This window comes from Indicator indicator, chromosome 4 (genome assembly GCF_027791375.1).
Source record: "Indicator indicator isolate 239-I01 chromosome 4, UM_Iind_1.1, whole genome shotgun sequence".
Classification (NCBI taxonomy): domain Eukaryota; kingdom Metazoa; phylum Chordata; class Aves; order Piciformes; family Indicatoridae; genus Indicator; species Indicator indicator.
Genome location: NC_072013.1, coordinates 29,648,136 through 29,665,661, shown reverse-complemented (window position 1 = coordinate 29,665,661; position 17,526 = coordinate 29,648,136). Strand labels below are relative to the sequence as shown.

The window sequence follows — 17,526 nt, the reverse complement described above, 5'->3', positions numbered from 1 at the left end:
GGTTTGTCTTCATCATCCACATTCATCTTTACACAGTGATGCATTTTTCCCATTTTCCTTTTACTTTAGTGTTCTTAATGATACTAATTAGATAAAATTACTAAGCCTGTACTTGCTGTATCTTTTGCTTTTCCAACTTCCTTGGACACAGGCACTATGCTGTTCATCTCCAACTATGACTGTATACTTCATCTTCTATAATTTCTCCCTGACAAGCCTGCATTTACTAAAAATCCTTATTATTGTTTGTTTGGTTTGGTTTTGGTTTTATGTTGAAGACTGCATACTTTAACTGGAAGAAACTAGAAGGAGCTACATTTAGATTAGACATTAGGAACAAATTCTTCACCATGAGGCTGATGAGGTGCTGGAACAGGTTGCCCAGAGAAGCTGGGAAGGCTCCAGCCCTGGAAGGATCCAAAACCAGGCTGGATGGGACTTTGAGCAATATAATTTAGTAGGAGGTGTCCCTGCCTGTGACAGGGGGTTGGAACTAGATGATCATTAAGGTCCCTTCCAACCCAAACCCCTCTATGATTGCTCTATTTCTCCAACTTAAGACATTGAATGCTCTGCTCATGTTTTTCTGCAGGAGTCAATTCACCATCACCACCACCCTCCAGGGAAAGCTGGGCTTTTCATAGAATCCTAGAATTGTTTCTATGAAAATAACCTTTAAGATCATCAAGTCCAATCATTATCTAACTATATCAAGTCTGGTGCTAAACCATGTCCCTCAGCACCACATCTATGTGTCTTTTATGGCAAAGCAGACAAAAAGATTGTTTTCTTTAAAAAAAAAATCCTGGCAAAAGACACTGAAACACAAAAATATCAGCCACTCCTACTTTTCTGTGACTTGTGGTTGGTGCACACTTTCAAAGGGTAACACAAGAAGCTGCTGGTTTGAATGGGACAGAGACAAAATCAAGAGAGGAAAAGAAGGAATTAGTATATTTCCTGCTGTCATCCCTCACACATCTTAGAAATTCCCCCAAATAAGGGCCAGAAAGGCCTGAAAGACATGATCTGTGTCCACCACTGGCCCCAGGCAGCAATACCACTTCCTAGGTCATCTGGGTGATGTCTCTCTACACTGCTCATACAGCCCTCCATCAATGGAGTTGCAGCCACTGCCTGCTCCCCCAGCACCTTGTTTCTCTATTCTGCACATCTACACTCTCCAAAAGCTTTTCCAAAATGACTAATCTGAATCTCTTACGTTGCAATTGAAGCCACATCTATTCTTACCCACCATGGACCAGGTTAACTCAGGCTCTTTGTATGAGTTTTCATGTACTTAAGGACTCTTTTTGTTCTGTTCCCCAGTGATTCTCTCCTTTAGCTTAAACAAACGCAGATCTATCAATCTTCCCTCCTAGATCATGTTTCCAGACATCCTGAAATCTCCAATTGGAGAGATATGGATTTGAAGGGTGAACTGTTCAGTGGATAAGGAATTGGCTGGATGGTCACATCCAGAGGGTAGTGGTCAATGGCTCAAAGTCCAGATAGAAATTGGTGACAAGTGGTGTCCCGCAGGGGTCTGTACTGGGACCTGTGCTGTTGAATATTTTTATCAAAGACAAAGCCAGTGAGATCGAGTGCACCATCAGCAAGTTTGCAGGTGACACCAAGCTGTGTGGTGTTGTCGATACACCAGAGGGATAGGATGTCATCCAGAGGGACATGGACAAGCTGGAGAGGTGGGCCCAGGTGAACCTCATCAAGTTCAACAAAACCAAGTGCAGAGTCCTGCACCTGCACCAGAACAATCCTCATTATCAATACAGGCTGGGGGATGAAGTGATAGAAAACAGCTCTGAGGAAAAAGACGGGTAGATGAGAAGCTGGACACAAGCCAACAATGTGCACTTACAGCCCAGAAGGCAAATCACCTCCCAGGCTGCATCAAAAGAAGCATGGCAAGCAGATCAAGAGAGGTGAATCTGCCACTTTGCTCTGGTAAGACCTCACATGGAGTCCAGTTCTGGAGCCCTCAACACAGGAATGATATGGACCTGATTGGGCAGGTCCAGAGGAGGGTCACGAAGATGATTGCAGGGTTGGAACACCTCTCCTTTGAGGACAGGCAGAGGGAGCTGGAATTGTTCAGCCTGAAGAAGAGAAAGCTCTGGGGAGACCTAATAGTGGCCTTCCAGTACCTTAGGAGTAGCATAAAAGGAGAGAGACTGTTTACAAAGGCCTGTAGTGATAGGACAAAGGGCCATGGCTTGCAACTAGAGACAAGTAGATCTAGATTGGATACTAGGAGCAAGTGCTTTACCACAAGGGTGGTGGAACATTGAGGGAGGTAGTTGAGGCCCCATCCCTGGAGATATTGAAGGTCAGGCTTGACAAGGCTCTGAGCAACCTGATCTAGTTCATGCTCACTTCATGGGGGTTGGACTAGATGACCTTTGGAGGTCCCTGGAGATATTGAAGGTCAGGCTTGACAAGGCTCTGAGCAACCTGATCTAGTTCATGCTCACTTCATGGGGGTTGGACTAGATGACCTTTGGAGGTCCCTTCTAATCCAAACCATTCTATGATTCGTCTGGTTTTCCATCCTGTGTTTATGAAGCTGGTTCTTCCTGCTGAGATGCCTTGTGCCTGCCGAACCTCTTCCTGTTAATTCAGAACATTAATAAAATGGGCAAGATCACTCTGAGTTTTTGTGGTTTACCTTGTAGATTTCCCAGGGCAAGATGTAGGCAGTGGGAAAGGTTGGCCAGTCTCCGAGGGTGTGGAGAGCAAAGGCAGCACAGTGGATCCCACTGTGTCACAGCACTCCTCCAGGTAGTACTGGCATGGAGAAAGTTTGAACAAATTTGTCTCTTCCTTGAAGAATGGGGATTTTATGCCCTTCCAGTTCAGTAAAACAAATAAGTAAAAGGTAAAGTACATTCAATTGCTTTTTTAAAGAGAAATTATGTTAATAGCTCCAACTAAACAAAGAGGGGGGAAGATGGTTTTGTTTGGACAGTCTGCCTCCACAGCTCATAAATGCAGGAGAAGGGGACCAGCTTAACTCCCTGCTACTGCAAGCATCACATTACCTAATTCTCTCCATAAACTGGTGCAAAATCCATCACTTGAGAAATTCAAACTGTTAAAAGTAGTTTGGATTCTTTTTTTTGCTATTCATTTTTCTCTCTATCTTGACTTCCTCTTCTCATCCTGAACACTCCTGTCCAATGTATAGATCTTTACCCTTCCGCCTACACTTTCAGTGTAGCTCATTTCTCCTGGTTGTTTGCCTCAAGCACCAGGAGCAAATACCACTTTCCCTCTCAGCTTTTGGTTAGACTAGGTTAGAAAACAGCTCCTCTGATCTATCTTCTCAGAAACTGACTTGTAGTGGCACAGCAGAGCAGTTGTGACCAGAAACCTGAGCAAGCAATATTGCAGGCAATATGGTGCTTTGCTCATATCCAGCCACTTCATTTCTATGGGCTACAAAAGCCTGGGGCACCTGATGCTGGGTGCAGGCAGAAGCAGAGGACTCCTGGAAAATCTTGTATCTTACCTGCTCTGGCAGTTGCTGCCATCCAGCTAGCTGGGTCTGAAATCAGCTGAAATCTTTTGGAACAGCCCATCTTTTCCTGGTTAACACACAGCACAGCAAAACTGAGGAAGTGGTTGTCATTGCATCTCCAAGTCCAGGCTTGGGAAAAGGAAAGTGATGGCTTCTGAAGGCTTCACTTCCTGCTCATAGAGGAGCCTGCTTACATAGAGTGAGAAGGGGAGGGCTTTTTAATAAGAAGTTGTCTTGTACAGAGCCTAAGAAAGAGTCGTATTTGCCCTCACCAGCTTTCCTTCCTTTGCTCAGCACCGACAGGCAAATCACATTTTAAAGTGAGTAAAGGAGGGAGCACAATATAAATATTTGAATCCAAGGATGCTGGGAAGCTACTAGATCCAGGGATACTGTTGGCTTCAAGCCTTCTTCACCACAGTGGTAGCAAAGTCATCTGCCATAAAGAGAGCAGAACCTGCCTGTTCAGCAGTAATTAGATGGGCTGGGCCAAGAGGCACTTCACCAGTGAGAGAGAACCAAGGTCCCAGTCCTGTTGAGTGTATTAAATAGGTACCAACAAATCCTACTTGCTAACACACTAACTTTCAGTTTAATGGGTATTTTCAAGCTGAGAGTAACATTATGTTGATGGCAGTGCTTTTCAGACAGCCAAGGCAAAGAATAAGTCATAAATGCAGGGTTGAAATTAAGCATATGGAATGTGGTCGGTTCTATTTTTCCTTACATTAGCTGGAAGTGGAGCTATTGCAAAAGAAATTCTGTCCTGTGGGAAAAATTCATACTATTTTCAATTTTCTTTTCATCTCAAATCAAGGGGAAACAGAAAACCTTTTTATGGAAGAGAAAGCTCCACAAGAAAAATGTTTGGAAATGTTGCTTCAGCAAATCTGGCAATATCATAGAGACAGCAAATAACACCTAGTATTCCCTCTCTGTTGTTCTGCTTGAAGAGTAAATTCCTTTGCAAAACATAACTAAGCATCCTTAATATCCATTTAAAAGTTAAAAACAGGCATAAAAAAACACCTATCTCCATGCACCTTAGCAAAAAATAGCTGCCCTACATTTTTCAGTCGAGAGGAATGACTTTTTGGAACCTCAGCCTGAGAGGCCCCACAAACTGAGTCACCAATGATAAAGCTGAGACTCTCTTAAAGCGGGGCCTCAGCAAACCCAGACCTGGTTCAAATGCAGCTACTGGGGACTATTTGTAAGATTCTTCACTCCACCACACATCAGTAATAAAGGTATCTACTTCCTTACGCCTCATCAAAATGCAATCAGAGAAACACCAGCTTAGTCTTGTATTTTATGCTTTTCACCACCTTTCACTTGGAAAGCAAAGGATGATCTTGGCAGAATTCTAACCAAGAGACAGCAAAAAACCCAAGAGAGACATTATAGAGCAAGGCTCCGAGTGCTACTGTCCTGCTGAACTCCTAATTCCAGTAAATACCAAACACCCAAGCAGGTTACAGGCAGGGGAAGGGGAAAAGTGACTTCTAAGAAAGTGCTGGAGGATGTGGCATTTTACATTTCCAAGATGCTGCTGATATGCTGAAAAATCCCTTCCTGCTCATTTAACACAGCTGGACGTTTGCTAAAACCAAACCCTCCCTGTGAAATATTTTTTTTGCAAATCAGCACATTCTGAAGCACATTTTTCTTTCCTTGGCAAGAAGGGAGGCGTCGGGAGTCACCATCCAGCTTTGATGACACCTCGTAGGAACAGTTAGAATAAATTCCTAAAGTCTTTATGGCTGAAGCTCAGGCTTTGGACCGATAGAGCAGAGGGACTGTGTCCACTCACTGCTAACAGCTGCAGGCAATTATCTGCAGGCTGAGATGGGAAAACTTGTCACATATTTTAGGCAGATGTCGGACTAAAAGAACAAGTAGTAGAAAAGGGAGTGAACGAAGCTGCACTTCTGGGACCAGTTCACAGAACTATGTAGAAACAGTTCAAGATTCATCCTGCACAGATCCCATTAGAAAATATCTTGATGACAAAGGGAAAAAGAAACGAAACCATTCTGTGCATCTTTCTACTCTACGGGGTTCAATCAGAGCACATCCTCAGCATTGCTATTAGCATTCCTCCACCAGGGAACCTCAGCAAAGCATTGAGCTCACATTTTCAAAGATGATGCTGGAAAGCTTCCCAGATTATGTATTTTCCTCTTTAATTTATACCTCTGAGGATAATGCTAATCAAGGAGGCAGTGAGAGTGGTGAAACATCCTTGGACTCAGGCTGATTTATTAACAGTGGCTGCATTATTCTCACTTGCAGAATGATGCTAGTAGCCCAAGCTTCCAGAAAACAGAACAAAACAAAACAAAACAAAAAATAATTTAAAAAACCCACACAAAACCAAAACCTTGTTTGCTGGTAGGTTGTCAAGCACAAGCTGACAATATACTTGCACAGCAGATATGCATAAGTGCAGTGCACAGTATGATTCATCTGCAAAACATCTAGCATGCTAGATGATTGAGTTAAAGTAGGTTAGAAGAACGATTCATCAAAAAGCAACAGAGGGGGGGGGGGGGGGAGGGGGGGTGTGAAAGAAGCCCAAACTCTGAAATCTCCTACTGGGAATGGTCTATTTTCTTCTCAGTCTTTGTCCAGCCCTCTCTCCTCAGGCTGCTTTTGATCAGAGTTTGGATGATAAGGGATGGATAACCACGTAAAAATACATGTGGTTAGACAAATATTACAAATGCCATCTTCATGGCCTGGCAGATCTACCAAATATTCCAGGGATTATACATGGTCTGTTTACCATGTTCAAAGTGAGAGGAGATTGCTCATAATTCACACAGTGTAAAGCCCTAATCTGTCCCCTTAGCTCTGACCTGAACTTCTAGTACATAGCAACCGAATTATAAAGACTAATGTCAAAAAGAATTTGAGGGGAAAAAAATTCCCAAAATGGCAACTGGCTTTTACTATGAGAGCTGCTCAGATGATCCACTGTAATCTCCAGTGCTATCATTTAGGGTAGGAAAAAAATCCCAGAACAAATGTGTGTGACATGGCAATTCTGAAACAGAATAGAGAACTCTGCAGGCCAGAATTAATTCTTTTTAAACAGAATATATGTGTATTTGGAATAAAAGTCCTACTGTAGAACTAAATGAAGACAGGGTGCATGCTGCCTGCCAAATCAGGTGAAACACCTGAATTGATTTGGGAATCATTTGAAAAGGCAGACACTGATTTCTAAGATTTCACTATTAAAAAAAAAAATAATGTGGAAATACTTTCTTTTTTTGTCTGATGGCAAAAATATTCAATTTCAGGAATTCAGTTCTAGCATCAGCAGGGACAGGCAGGCATTTTCAAAGGCAGGGTCCCTATGTAAAAATAACCCAGATTTTACTCAGTGACTCCACGTCTGAGCAGAAATTGTTTGCTTTACTTCCCAATCCCATACCCTACATACCCACATTGAACAGACATCAAACTTTTAAAGTAGAGAATTAGACACCACTTACTAACAATTTACTCCAAATTGTTCAGAAATGATGTAAAAATGTTGTCTTGGTAAGTGGCAACTGTAATCAAGTTGCCACTTACCAGGCATTTTGATATAAGAATTTCTGCTTAGTGAAAGCAATAAACAGAGCTACTGCACAGAAGAACCAAAGCCTCTTTTCTTTCATTAAGCAATGTGTTCAGAGGAGGTTACCTCCTCTGGGACTTCTCCTGGCCCTCACAGATCATCTTGGAGTTTTGCCTTTGGGTCCAACACTTTTCCTACAAATTAATTATGGTCTGAGAATCACAGATTATACACACAGACTTTCAGAATAACCAGAAGGTTCTGAGAAATCAATTAAATATTCAACAACAGTGATATTTTTGCTAGAGCAGTAGCGAAAACAGCGAGATAAATGCTGCATTATGGCTCTTTTAAAGAACTGCAGAAGCTGCAAAAGAGAAGAATCAGCTTCAGCTTTAGGTCAGCCCCACATCAAAGGCAATTGCCTCAATTAAAGTTTAATGTACAGCAACCTTGCAGTTTAGAGCATCTGTTTGGTCAATGTTGTTTATCAAAGATACAAACCTTTGTAATAAAAAGGAAAGAAACCCAGCACACCGGCAAACATGGTACGTGCTAAGACATACAGGACCACAAAGCAGCAGATGAAAAAGTGGTGAGCAAAGCTGAGATACACATTTTCACCACATTTATAAGGGGTAGGAGAAGGCATTTTCCTTTTGACTCCTCCAATCAGCCTGCAGTAAGCTGTGATCACTGTTCATCTCCTACAGCTCTACCTGCACACAGAACAATGAAGCCTCCAGTTCAGCGGCAGTGCACATTTAATTTCCAGCATGTTGCACTGTACTTCATTGCTGAAGTCAACAGGAATGAAAATATCCCAAAATGCAAAATATGTCCTACGCACATGAACAGCAAGTGCATCTCTTTTGCCTCTAAATTAAGGACATCAAGGGAAAGACCTAATTAAGACTTAATGGAATTCAGACGCTGCCATACATCAGTAGTCAGTGGAGAGATGCTACCTGTGAAACTTTATTGCAGCCTCCCACAAAGCACATGGGGATGTTGCTCAGCAGATCAGAGCAGAAATGAGATGCTGTGCTCCCCAGCACCTCCCGCCCTGGCTGTGGCCTCAGTGCATATTCCTGGCACAAGGAAAGGCACCCAGTTGACCCAAATACAGGTGAACATTAGAGCAGTGGTGGCAGACTGAGATCAACATCTAGGCTTTGCTCAAGACCTAGTCCTTTGGCCTGCCAATGAGTTTGGGATTAAAAGCATTTCCAAGCAGAGCTTCTCTGCTGGCTATGTGCATGTCAGGACCTATGTGGGGTGAAGAACTCCTCACCCCCCTCGCACGCAAAATTCTGTCTTTGGTGAGTGTAGGCATCCTCTCTGGATCAGCCTTGCTACCTTCAAGTTGCAGGGGTGTGTTCAGGACTGTAAATGGCAAAACTCCCTTGCTGATTTTGAGCCACAAATGCAGCCTGCCTCTCCAGCAACTCTTTTAAAGGTAACCCAGAGAGCTTTTGGGGCCAGGCTCAGCAGAAGTATATCAGCACAAATTGTGATGGCTCAAGCTGTCTACAGCCCCTCTCTGCTCAATTGTGTTGCAGAGGCTGCCTAGGGTGGGGATTACACCCAGTGACTAACACAGGGCAGGCAGGGAGAGGTTGGGGATTTGGTTCAGACCTGTAACTTCTGCATTTGCAGCTTTGTGATGTGCATATGAAGGGTGCTTTCATGAGGTGAGGGGTGGCCATCCTGGCCTGTGTTTGGGAGACAGAGCTGCCAGCACTGACAGTGAGAGGCTCCTGCCTGGCCCCATAGCTAGAGGACATGTCCTGGTGCTGTGGTTCCTTGTACTCAGCTGTCCATAGGCACCCATGTGTATATTCAAGACATGGACTGATATGTGCATGGTGGAAAACCTCAGAGACCAGGGAATCACAGGATAACCAGGGGCTGGAAGCAGGAAGATTTCCTCCCTGACAAGGCTGCCCTGTCCATTTGGTTTATACTGGCTGCAGTTAACAAGCCCTTCAATGTCTTTAAATCTGCCAACAATAAATCAGCTGCTATTAATAAATTCATCACTGCTGAAAAATGAGATCTAATTCATGTTAGACATAGTGAAGCCTCGAGCTGACTTACTGCAGGTCTGCAGTCACTCTTGTTCTGCGGTGAGCATCCTCCCACACTCAGTTCCCACCTGTACCCAAGCAAACACCCCACTGCAGCACCACATCCAGGATGAGAGTCACTGTTACAAAAGGAAGGAGATGTTGGGGATATTGCAGCTGTTAATGGCAACGGTGTTGAAACACCCTCTGAAGAACTGGCTACCTTTTCTGATACAAAATCTCATAATTGGAGGCTGCATCAAGGGCAGGCATCTCATTACAGCAGTGAAAGAAATATTCAAAGAACTCTTCTAGCAGCTGTTATTTGAATAAAGATGGAAAAGCCCACTTTTAAGGAATATTAAAGTATAAAGCAAATGCTTATGAGATAACACCTTAATACTTGAAAGAGACAGGCTTATGAAGGCTATAGTCATTTCCAACAATTTTTAGTCTCATTTGGACACACACAATAGATCAAAATAAACACCACCAACACTGTAATGATTCTCATCACAAGTTTTATATCTTTAAATGTTAATTCTCACAGTGTTGTAACGAGATAGGTAAGTGCTAGTGCCTCTATGTTACACAAAAGTGGCCCGAAGCAGTCCGGTCTAATGGGTAATACAGCTAGTTTATCCATGATGTATCTTCCACTTTAATTATCCTTACATTCATCAAAACACATGGTTAGGATTTTAAATACTTTATTGAAACAAGAAGGACTGAAACAGGTGATTAAGGTCTCTTCTATTTCGAGTCTTGTGTTGCAGGTGCGTGCCAAGAATGTATTCTCACCATTGAAAGGTATGGGAGGGTTCTTAGACAAACAGGATGACCATAAATCATGAGTGACTTAAAACCCAAGAATACTAAATGTGGGGTGTGTTCCTGAGTGCTGAATCCTGCCAAGTCTACAGCAGCACATATATTTACTTTCCCTGAAGTAGAAAACTAATTACAAATAATTGCTTCATTACTTGAAGCATGGTTTGCTATGTGATGGCCTTATTTTATTTGAAAAAAATCCAACAACAAACAAGCCAAGAAAAACAAGAATCCCCAGAATTTCATAAGCAGCTCTGTCCTGGCAGTAAGAGAATACAACATGAAAAACAGACACGAGTACATAAATGCTACATTAAAAATGAAAAAGGCTTAGTGCATGCCTGGCCCATTTTAGAGGTACTGACTACTCATGAGGGAAAGTGAGGTAAGTTCCTAAGATGTCACCCATTTAAAAACCTCCATTCCCTGTTGATAACGTGGAGCTGCAGCACAACTCCTTGGCTATTTCAGGAACTTTGAGCTCAAACAAATGAGCACAAAGTAAGTAGGTCTTAGGACCAATTCAGGTCTCTGGGACTAAAGTAAAGTGAAACATTAGTCCTAATCATCCTCCTCAATCCAGGGCATGCAGCTGGGCCAGCATTCTTTTGTGGGATGGTCTGTGAAGACATGATAAGCAGACCTGTGGGATCTGCCCAAACTTTTCCAGAACTGAGCCAAAGGCATTTTCTGGGGTCACCATCCCTGGGCAGACTTGGAACACATGCTGATGTATCTGTGCTGCACACTACAGTTTGGGGGGTGGGGGGAAATGAAATTTACGGCGTTGTTGAATGGCATTTACAGAGCTGCAGAAAAAAGAGGAGGCAGATGTGGCCCCCAGGACCCTTACACCAGTGAGATATAGAGAACCATCCAGTCCAGGAGAGACTCACAGCCCTGGAAATACTGCAACATGCAAAACCCAATGCTTGCCACAACTGGGACATCCAAAGCCTCCCCCCTCCACACTATTCCTCTCCTCCTCAGTCCCATGCCTATAAATAAAGCATTTCATTCCTGAGTGATGAAGATTAAAATAAGGCAGTTGAGTCACCCTTACTGGTACTACTCTGCTCTTTCATCTTCCTCATCTTCTTCCTCAACCTATTTACAGCCATGAAGGGGAATGGAGCTACCTGCATCCCTGTGGGGAGCAGGGCAAAGAGAGCTGCATTTTGATCTGTATGGAGCGGAGAACTACATTGCGGCACAGATTTTAAAACAGGAGTGTTTGTGCACCTCCAATAGCACTTTTCACCCCCAGATACAGAGCTCTTGCTGGAGGAGCCAAATAGGAGCCATTGCTCCTACTTCACCCAAGTGAGAATGAAGGATGGTATTTCAACAAGATTTTTTTTTAGATGACTGATTGTGGGCTGTGATGAAATGGCCACTTTGTCAAGCTTTATGAAAATTACAGGAACAGAAGAATCCAAGAAGGACCACTGTTTCTGTCCAAATCTGCAAAATCTGATCGCATTCACAAAGTCACACAGAATGTGGGGAACCTGCACGAAATGATATTCAACACCTTCATTCACACCAGTATGTCAGAGGGATTAATCTAAGGAGCAGAGAAATTTTTTTTTTAAAAGTAAATCTCTATATCAGGAAGGACTAAAATGTCAATAACAGAATTGGCAGGAATATACATACCTTTCCAAAGTGAGACTAAATCAGGCCTCAGTTGGCTAAACCTGAGCAAGATTGTCTAGCATTCAAGGGCATATTTACAAACAGCTGCTTAGGTTCCCCTGTGGCATTTGCATAGCTCAGTGAATCCACCTATCAAGATTCTTTCTATTGCAAGTTGAAAAATCCAGTTTTTTATCTTGGCCTCCACGGTGGACATGGCCTTGAGCAGCACATTGCCATGGATGATTAGGGAGGGAGAGCTCTTGCTAAAGCAATACTTGGAAAGGGGTGGGAAGGCCCCAGAGAGCAGCTGAGCCAGTTGCCTTGGGGAACCTGCTGCATTTGATTGTGCTCCGACATCTTTGAAAAGCATCAGTGCCAAACCCCAGCAGTGCAGACGTTCATGTCCATACCCACTTTTCTCTACCCAGGTCAACCACACGGTTCTCAAGCTGCCTGAAAACCATCACAAAAGCTCTTTTGGAAGTTGAGGTGTAAAGCTGCCAGTAACTGGAGAGAAAAAATAAACTCAGATTTACAACTACAGGCTTATATTAGGAGCACCTCACTGCAGTCACTTGCTGGCAGGAGGTTAATGTGCTAGCTCATGGTGAGAGCAGGCATGTGCACAGCACATGATGTCAAACTCAACCTCTACAACTCATGTGTGTAGAAAATGTCTTCACTACAAGCACTGAGGTTCCATAGTCCATTCTCATCACAGAGCAGCAGAAGCCACAACCTCTCATGGTCTTGTGTGCTACATCTACACTCATCAGACCACAAAACATTACTGGGATTTAGTCTCTCATTGCTCCTCAGCACATAGAGGCTGTTCCTCAACTCATTTGCCTTATCCAAGCAGCTTCTAGTCCTTCCTTTCCACCTCACCTTGCTGGCACATACCACATGGGTGTCATTCAGTCCAATAAGCATAGGACTTTTGTGCCATTGAGGCACCTCAGGGGATCCAAATCAATCCCATTGGCCATATTTGCCATCCCATTGTGTCCCCACAGACATGTCCTAGTTATTAATGCCATCTCTTCTGGCACTGACCAACTCTCCTTTCAGCAGCTAGACCCCACCTGTGACCTATCTTTGAGACAGCTGGAAATGGGCCAGGATTTCCAGGGATGTGTTGACTACTGTGGCCATTCTGAAGGCAAAGAGCATCTTGGTGTGAATACCACCAGGCAGGCCTCGCTGCAGACCACTTAATCCCAGCTATACGGACGTAGGGACATACCACTGCTGGCTGTATCTCACCCTGCAGATATCCATCAGTGCTGCACAAGGCTGCACACAGCTTTCCAAATCCTAGCAGAGGAATCACCATGTGTATGAGTTCCTGCCCTTTTCCCATTTGTTCTCCACCCAAGCGTGTCTGCAGTTGGAGGTGCTGTCATTCTTACATTTTGCCATTCTCTGAAGGAAGCCATATGTATTTATCCTGGGGAATGCCTAGTAGCCTGGGTAGTATTTTTGGAAATAATTCTCTTCAAGGAGTTTTAATCACTGTTGATGTATAAAAATAAATAACAGAATCTGTGACCAGATGGTGTGTTGGGTGGCATGGGGCTCTCTTCACCAACATGCAACTGCTCAGCATCCTTTCAGGACTGCTTCAGCCTTCAGCCTTTGCAAGCACTGTCTGAAAGCTCCTCTCACTCTGAACCAAATTCATCTTTGGGAAAGAAAGAAAATCTCTATTTGAGGGAGAGAAATGTTTTCAGCAAAAATATTCAGAGGCTAAGTATGAAAGCAAGATAAACAGCTTTGTTCCTTCCCAGAAGCTACTGGAGTCAATCTTCACTGTTGCAGATGTGGGATCCGCAGCTCCTTACTGCCTTAACTTTGCCTGAGAAATCTCTCAGCTTTCTGCTCCTCGTGGGAATTCTTTTCTGTAGTCTCAATCATTGCTGATTTTGGTTGATCCAAAGAACAAAGAATGAAATCCATTGCTTTTCATCATTCAGAAACCACTCACAAGGCTTTGACACAAAGCCAGTTTGGCTCAAAGCCTGGCCCATGGCCAGCCTGAAAATATTCCTGAACCTTTCAACAATCCTTGGCTGGTTTTCAAACTTAAAACAAAAGCCAAGATCAGGGCAAGACTGCAAATTTTTAGGCTGTATAAGAAAACTTCTGTACAATTTGTGATAAATTCCCACCATTTATTTTCAATTATTTTCATGCTGGAGAACATCTCAGTCTCCAAACCCTATTCTTGCCTCAAAGAGCATAACCGTGGTTTTCACCAAAAGAGTGGTTTGAGAGGTGTGGAGGAAGATAGAGGATGTGTTGGGAAACTACCTGGAAACTACTATCCAGTTCACTCATGTTTGGATTCATTCTTGCTTGTTTAAAGTGTCCCTGATTCTATAAGGGACATTGTGAGTTTATGGCAATATTGTAAGTTGCTGGAGCTAAATAACTCCTGATGGACCCAGGTAACTCCTTCTGGATCCATTCCTACAGCCTAGGAACATGCAGGAATTCCTCTCTGAGCAGGAGAATTAAAGAGTTTTCTGAAATACCTGCCCCCCATGAAGGGAGTGAGAGCTGCAGCTGTCTAAATAATAACAGAAATGCAGGTGCTACTGCCACAAACAGAAAAGGAGACAGTGTGTACAGGACTGTACTGCTTGGGATGCTGTTCTGACTGTCATGGCCAACCAGACACACAGAGAGCCACCTAACAGGGAGAACAAAATGGGAAATGTTTAAAGACATTGCTACTCATTACAATATTGCTATTTTGGCACTGTCAATACACAGCTAGCAAACACCAAGGAAGTCTGTATTGCTCACTTTTTCTCCACCTGGCCAGTTTGACACATGCAAACATGTCTGAAGCACCTCTGCAGAGGATTCCAAAAGCCAAAAATTATTTTGCTTCTTTTTCCTATTCTTTCTTCATTCTTTCCTCCTTTTTTCCTTTCTTCTTTCTTTCTTCTTTTTTTTTTTTCTTTTCTTATCTTTTTTTCCCCCTGTCTACTCTTCATTCTCTAAGCTTGAATCTGCACATGAGGTTAAGCCTGAAGAAGCCTTCACTGAACATAAGCAGTATCACAGCCATTCAACTTAATGGGAACTTACACAATTTAAAAGACCACCCCTCTTTGTTCTGTACACTAAGATTCAGCATGGCTATATTTTTATCCATCAATTAATAACAAAAGCTCATAGGATCCTTTCCCTTTTTTCATATTTAGCCACTGTTCAGGTAACCCGACCTGGAGACCCCAGTCTTTCCCCTCTTCACCTAATACAGCCTCACATTACAGGCCATCTGTCTCTCCAGTAAAAAGCCACATTTCACAAACTACCACGCAGATCAGCAAATGAACAGCAGCACATCAGCAGATTAGCTGCCTGCCCAAAACTACAAAACAGCAAAACATTTCCCACACCAGCCCATGGGTGTTAGATCCCATTTTACTACTGAACTCAGCAGCATCAATCAGGCAGAAAAGCACCAGGGAAACATCCATGTTGAGAGCACACAGATGCACACTCAGACACTGAAATAAAACATACAGATGGGAATCAGTGGAATAATACACATAGTCCTGCAGACTGTGTTGTTTCTGGCCAGCTCCTCTTCGTGCTGATTGACTGGAGGGGATTAGAAAGGACTCAGCCCAAAAACGCAGTTCCTAATGCTCCTGCAGCTATTGCATAATGGAGACCGATTCCAGTCCCAAGCCCTGACCCTCAACTTACTCAAGACAAGTTTAATACTGTTAAGCTGTATAACGGAAACCTCTACTTCCCAGCAAAAAGGAATCTAGATGGGATTCACCAGCTTCCCTAGGGCTGGGTTATTTGGTTATCTGGGTTCTTTGATGGGTGGTAATGGGAAAGAAAGTAGGGAAGTGTCACTAAGAGAGAAACAGAGTCATTTTTCCCCATACATTTCTACCAGGAGCTACCGGAAGCTGAAACCTCCTGGGATTCATTAATAAATATATACCTGCTATTATCACACCCACTAAAGAATAGATCCCTAAATCAAAGGAATTCAAATACATCCCAAAAGTAAACTGAAAATCAACAAACCTTCAAACCCTAGCTAAACTGAATGTACCTTAAGTCAAACACACCTAAAAAAAAAAACAAAACAAAACTAAAGAAGGAAAACAGAGCAACCAAAGGACATGTCTCAAAAGCATGCAGAAAATATACAAACACTACAGAACAGGGACTCCATTAAAAGCTACATGTTGAAATAATATCAGGGATCATGCAGGAATTCCAGGTGCATGAGGAATAGCTGAAGTAACTACTTTGAGATCTGTCACTCCAGATGTGTACAGGTGTATGATGAATGAGGACAGAGCCCCATCATGCCAGACTGAAATCTGGCTGTCCTGTGCCTACCAAACAGCAAGGAGCTTTAGGGAACTTGGCTGGGTATTGCATCCTCCCTCCCCCACATCAGCAAAAATTATTATTTGCAAAGGCCGCAATTGCTCGTTGTTATCTCTTTTCCTACAGGCGCTCACTAACTCATCAGAAATGTTTCCAAGCAGCCAGACTGAGAGAAGAACCAGGATAGGGTTAGGAACGAGACAATCAAGAGATGCTGCCACCAAGGTCCCTTTGTTGAGCATCCCTGGGTACCCCTCGCCTTTTACCTGGGGATGCAGTCGCCATGGCAACGGGCGGGTGTTCCCTGGCCGAGCTGAAAACCAGCTGTTCCTGCTGCTGAGCCCCATCTCCATCCCGCAGCGGAGCCCCAGCTGCACACTGGTCTGCCCCGTCTGCAGCCCAGTGCACCCCAGTGCCCGCCAGCAGCAGGTCCTGGGGGTCCGGCGGGGCTGACATGCTGCCTGCAAGGCGGCCGCTGTGTCTCCGGCTCTTAGGCTGCAGCGGGAGCCACCAAAACAGCTGCAGTGACCGCCGAGGGCTGGCTGATGGCTGCGGCCGCACTGGAGTCTGGCCGGCTGCAGGGACTCGGAGCCGCTGCCGCCGCTGCTGTATCTCCACTAGCGCTTATTACGCAGGTGAAAATGGCTTGTTAGTTGGAGCCTTCCAGCCCTTGCGTCACCCTGTGGCTGGCATATCACAGGACAGGAATCTGCCAGCCTGGCTGCTGCTCTCCCCCGGTTAACTGCTTCAGCAGGGTAGACATCAGCGTGCGTGTGAGGGAAGAAATGCCCCCTTCCAGGAAAGCACACGCCTCCCTTTCTCCTCCTCTCCTCTCCTGCAGTCCACCTCCCCTCCCTCCTCCCCCCCTCGGATCCCCCCATCTCCAGAGCATCCCACGGCATGCCACAGCTCCTCCTGCACCTCCGGGCTTAGTGGAGAGGGAAGGCAGCTCACAGTGAAGCGCATCGTAAAAGCTCCCCATTCCTTCTGTTCTCATCCCGCCAGGCCCGAGCCCAGCCGTACTTTGCTCCTGAGCACCTGGGTTTGTTTACTCAGTTCAATCCCTTCCGTTTGCAGCCACTCCGGAGAGATGATCACAGCTTATTGCACCCAAATGGCACTTGTCAAAATAAACTCACAGCAGGTGTCTGTCTGCCGTCTTTCCTTTTCCTTCTTTTCCTTTTCCTTCTTTTCCTTTTCCTTCTTTTCCTTTTCCTTCTTTTCCTTTTCCTTCTTTTCCTTTTCCTTCTTTTCCTTTTCCTTCTTTTCCTTTTCCTCCTTTTCCTTTTCCATGTGCCATTGTACTTGCTTGCTTACAGAAGAGGTATGAACTTGAAGAAATTCTTGCTGTTAGTAAGAGCAGCATGAGATTTAGAAAAGGTGAAAGTTCAGGGTCACAGCATCTGTGACATCCCTTAGGTGTACAGGGAAACAGAGTCCTTACCATCCTTCTACAGATTAGGAAATGGTCAGGTACATGGTATGGTATGTGATCATTTCTT

The 17,526-nt window shown here is 44.1% G+C and overlaps 1 protein-coding gene across 1 annotated transcript in view; it reads right to left on the bottom strand.

Moving 5' to 3' along the window:
* The window catches only part of RTN1 (reticulon 1), a 121,506-nt gene extending 105,026 nt beyond the window's left edge, over positions 1-16,480 (bottom strand). Inside the window, exon 1 of the mRNA XM_054400302.1 lies at positions 16,291-16,480. Within this exon, the coding sequence (XP_054256277.1) occupies positions 16,291-16,480 (190 nt within the window). The remainder of the gene's footprint in view (positions 1-16,290) is intronic.
* Positions 16,481-17,526: the final 1,046 nt, after the last annotated feature.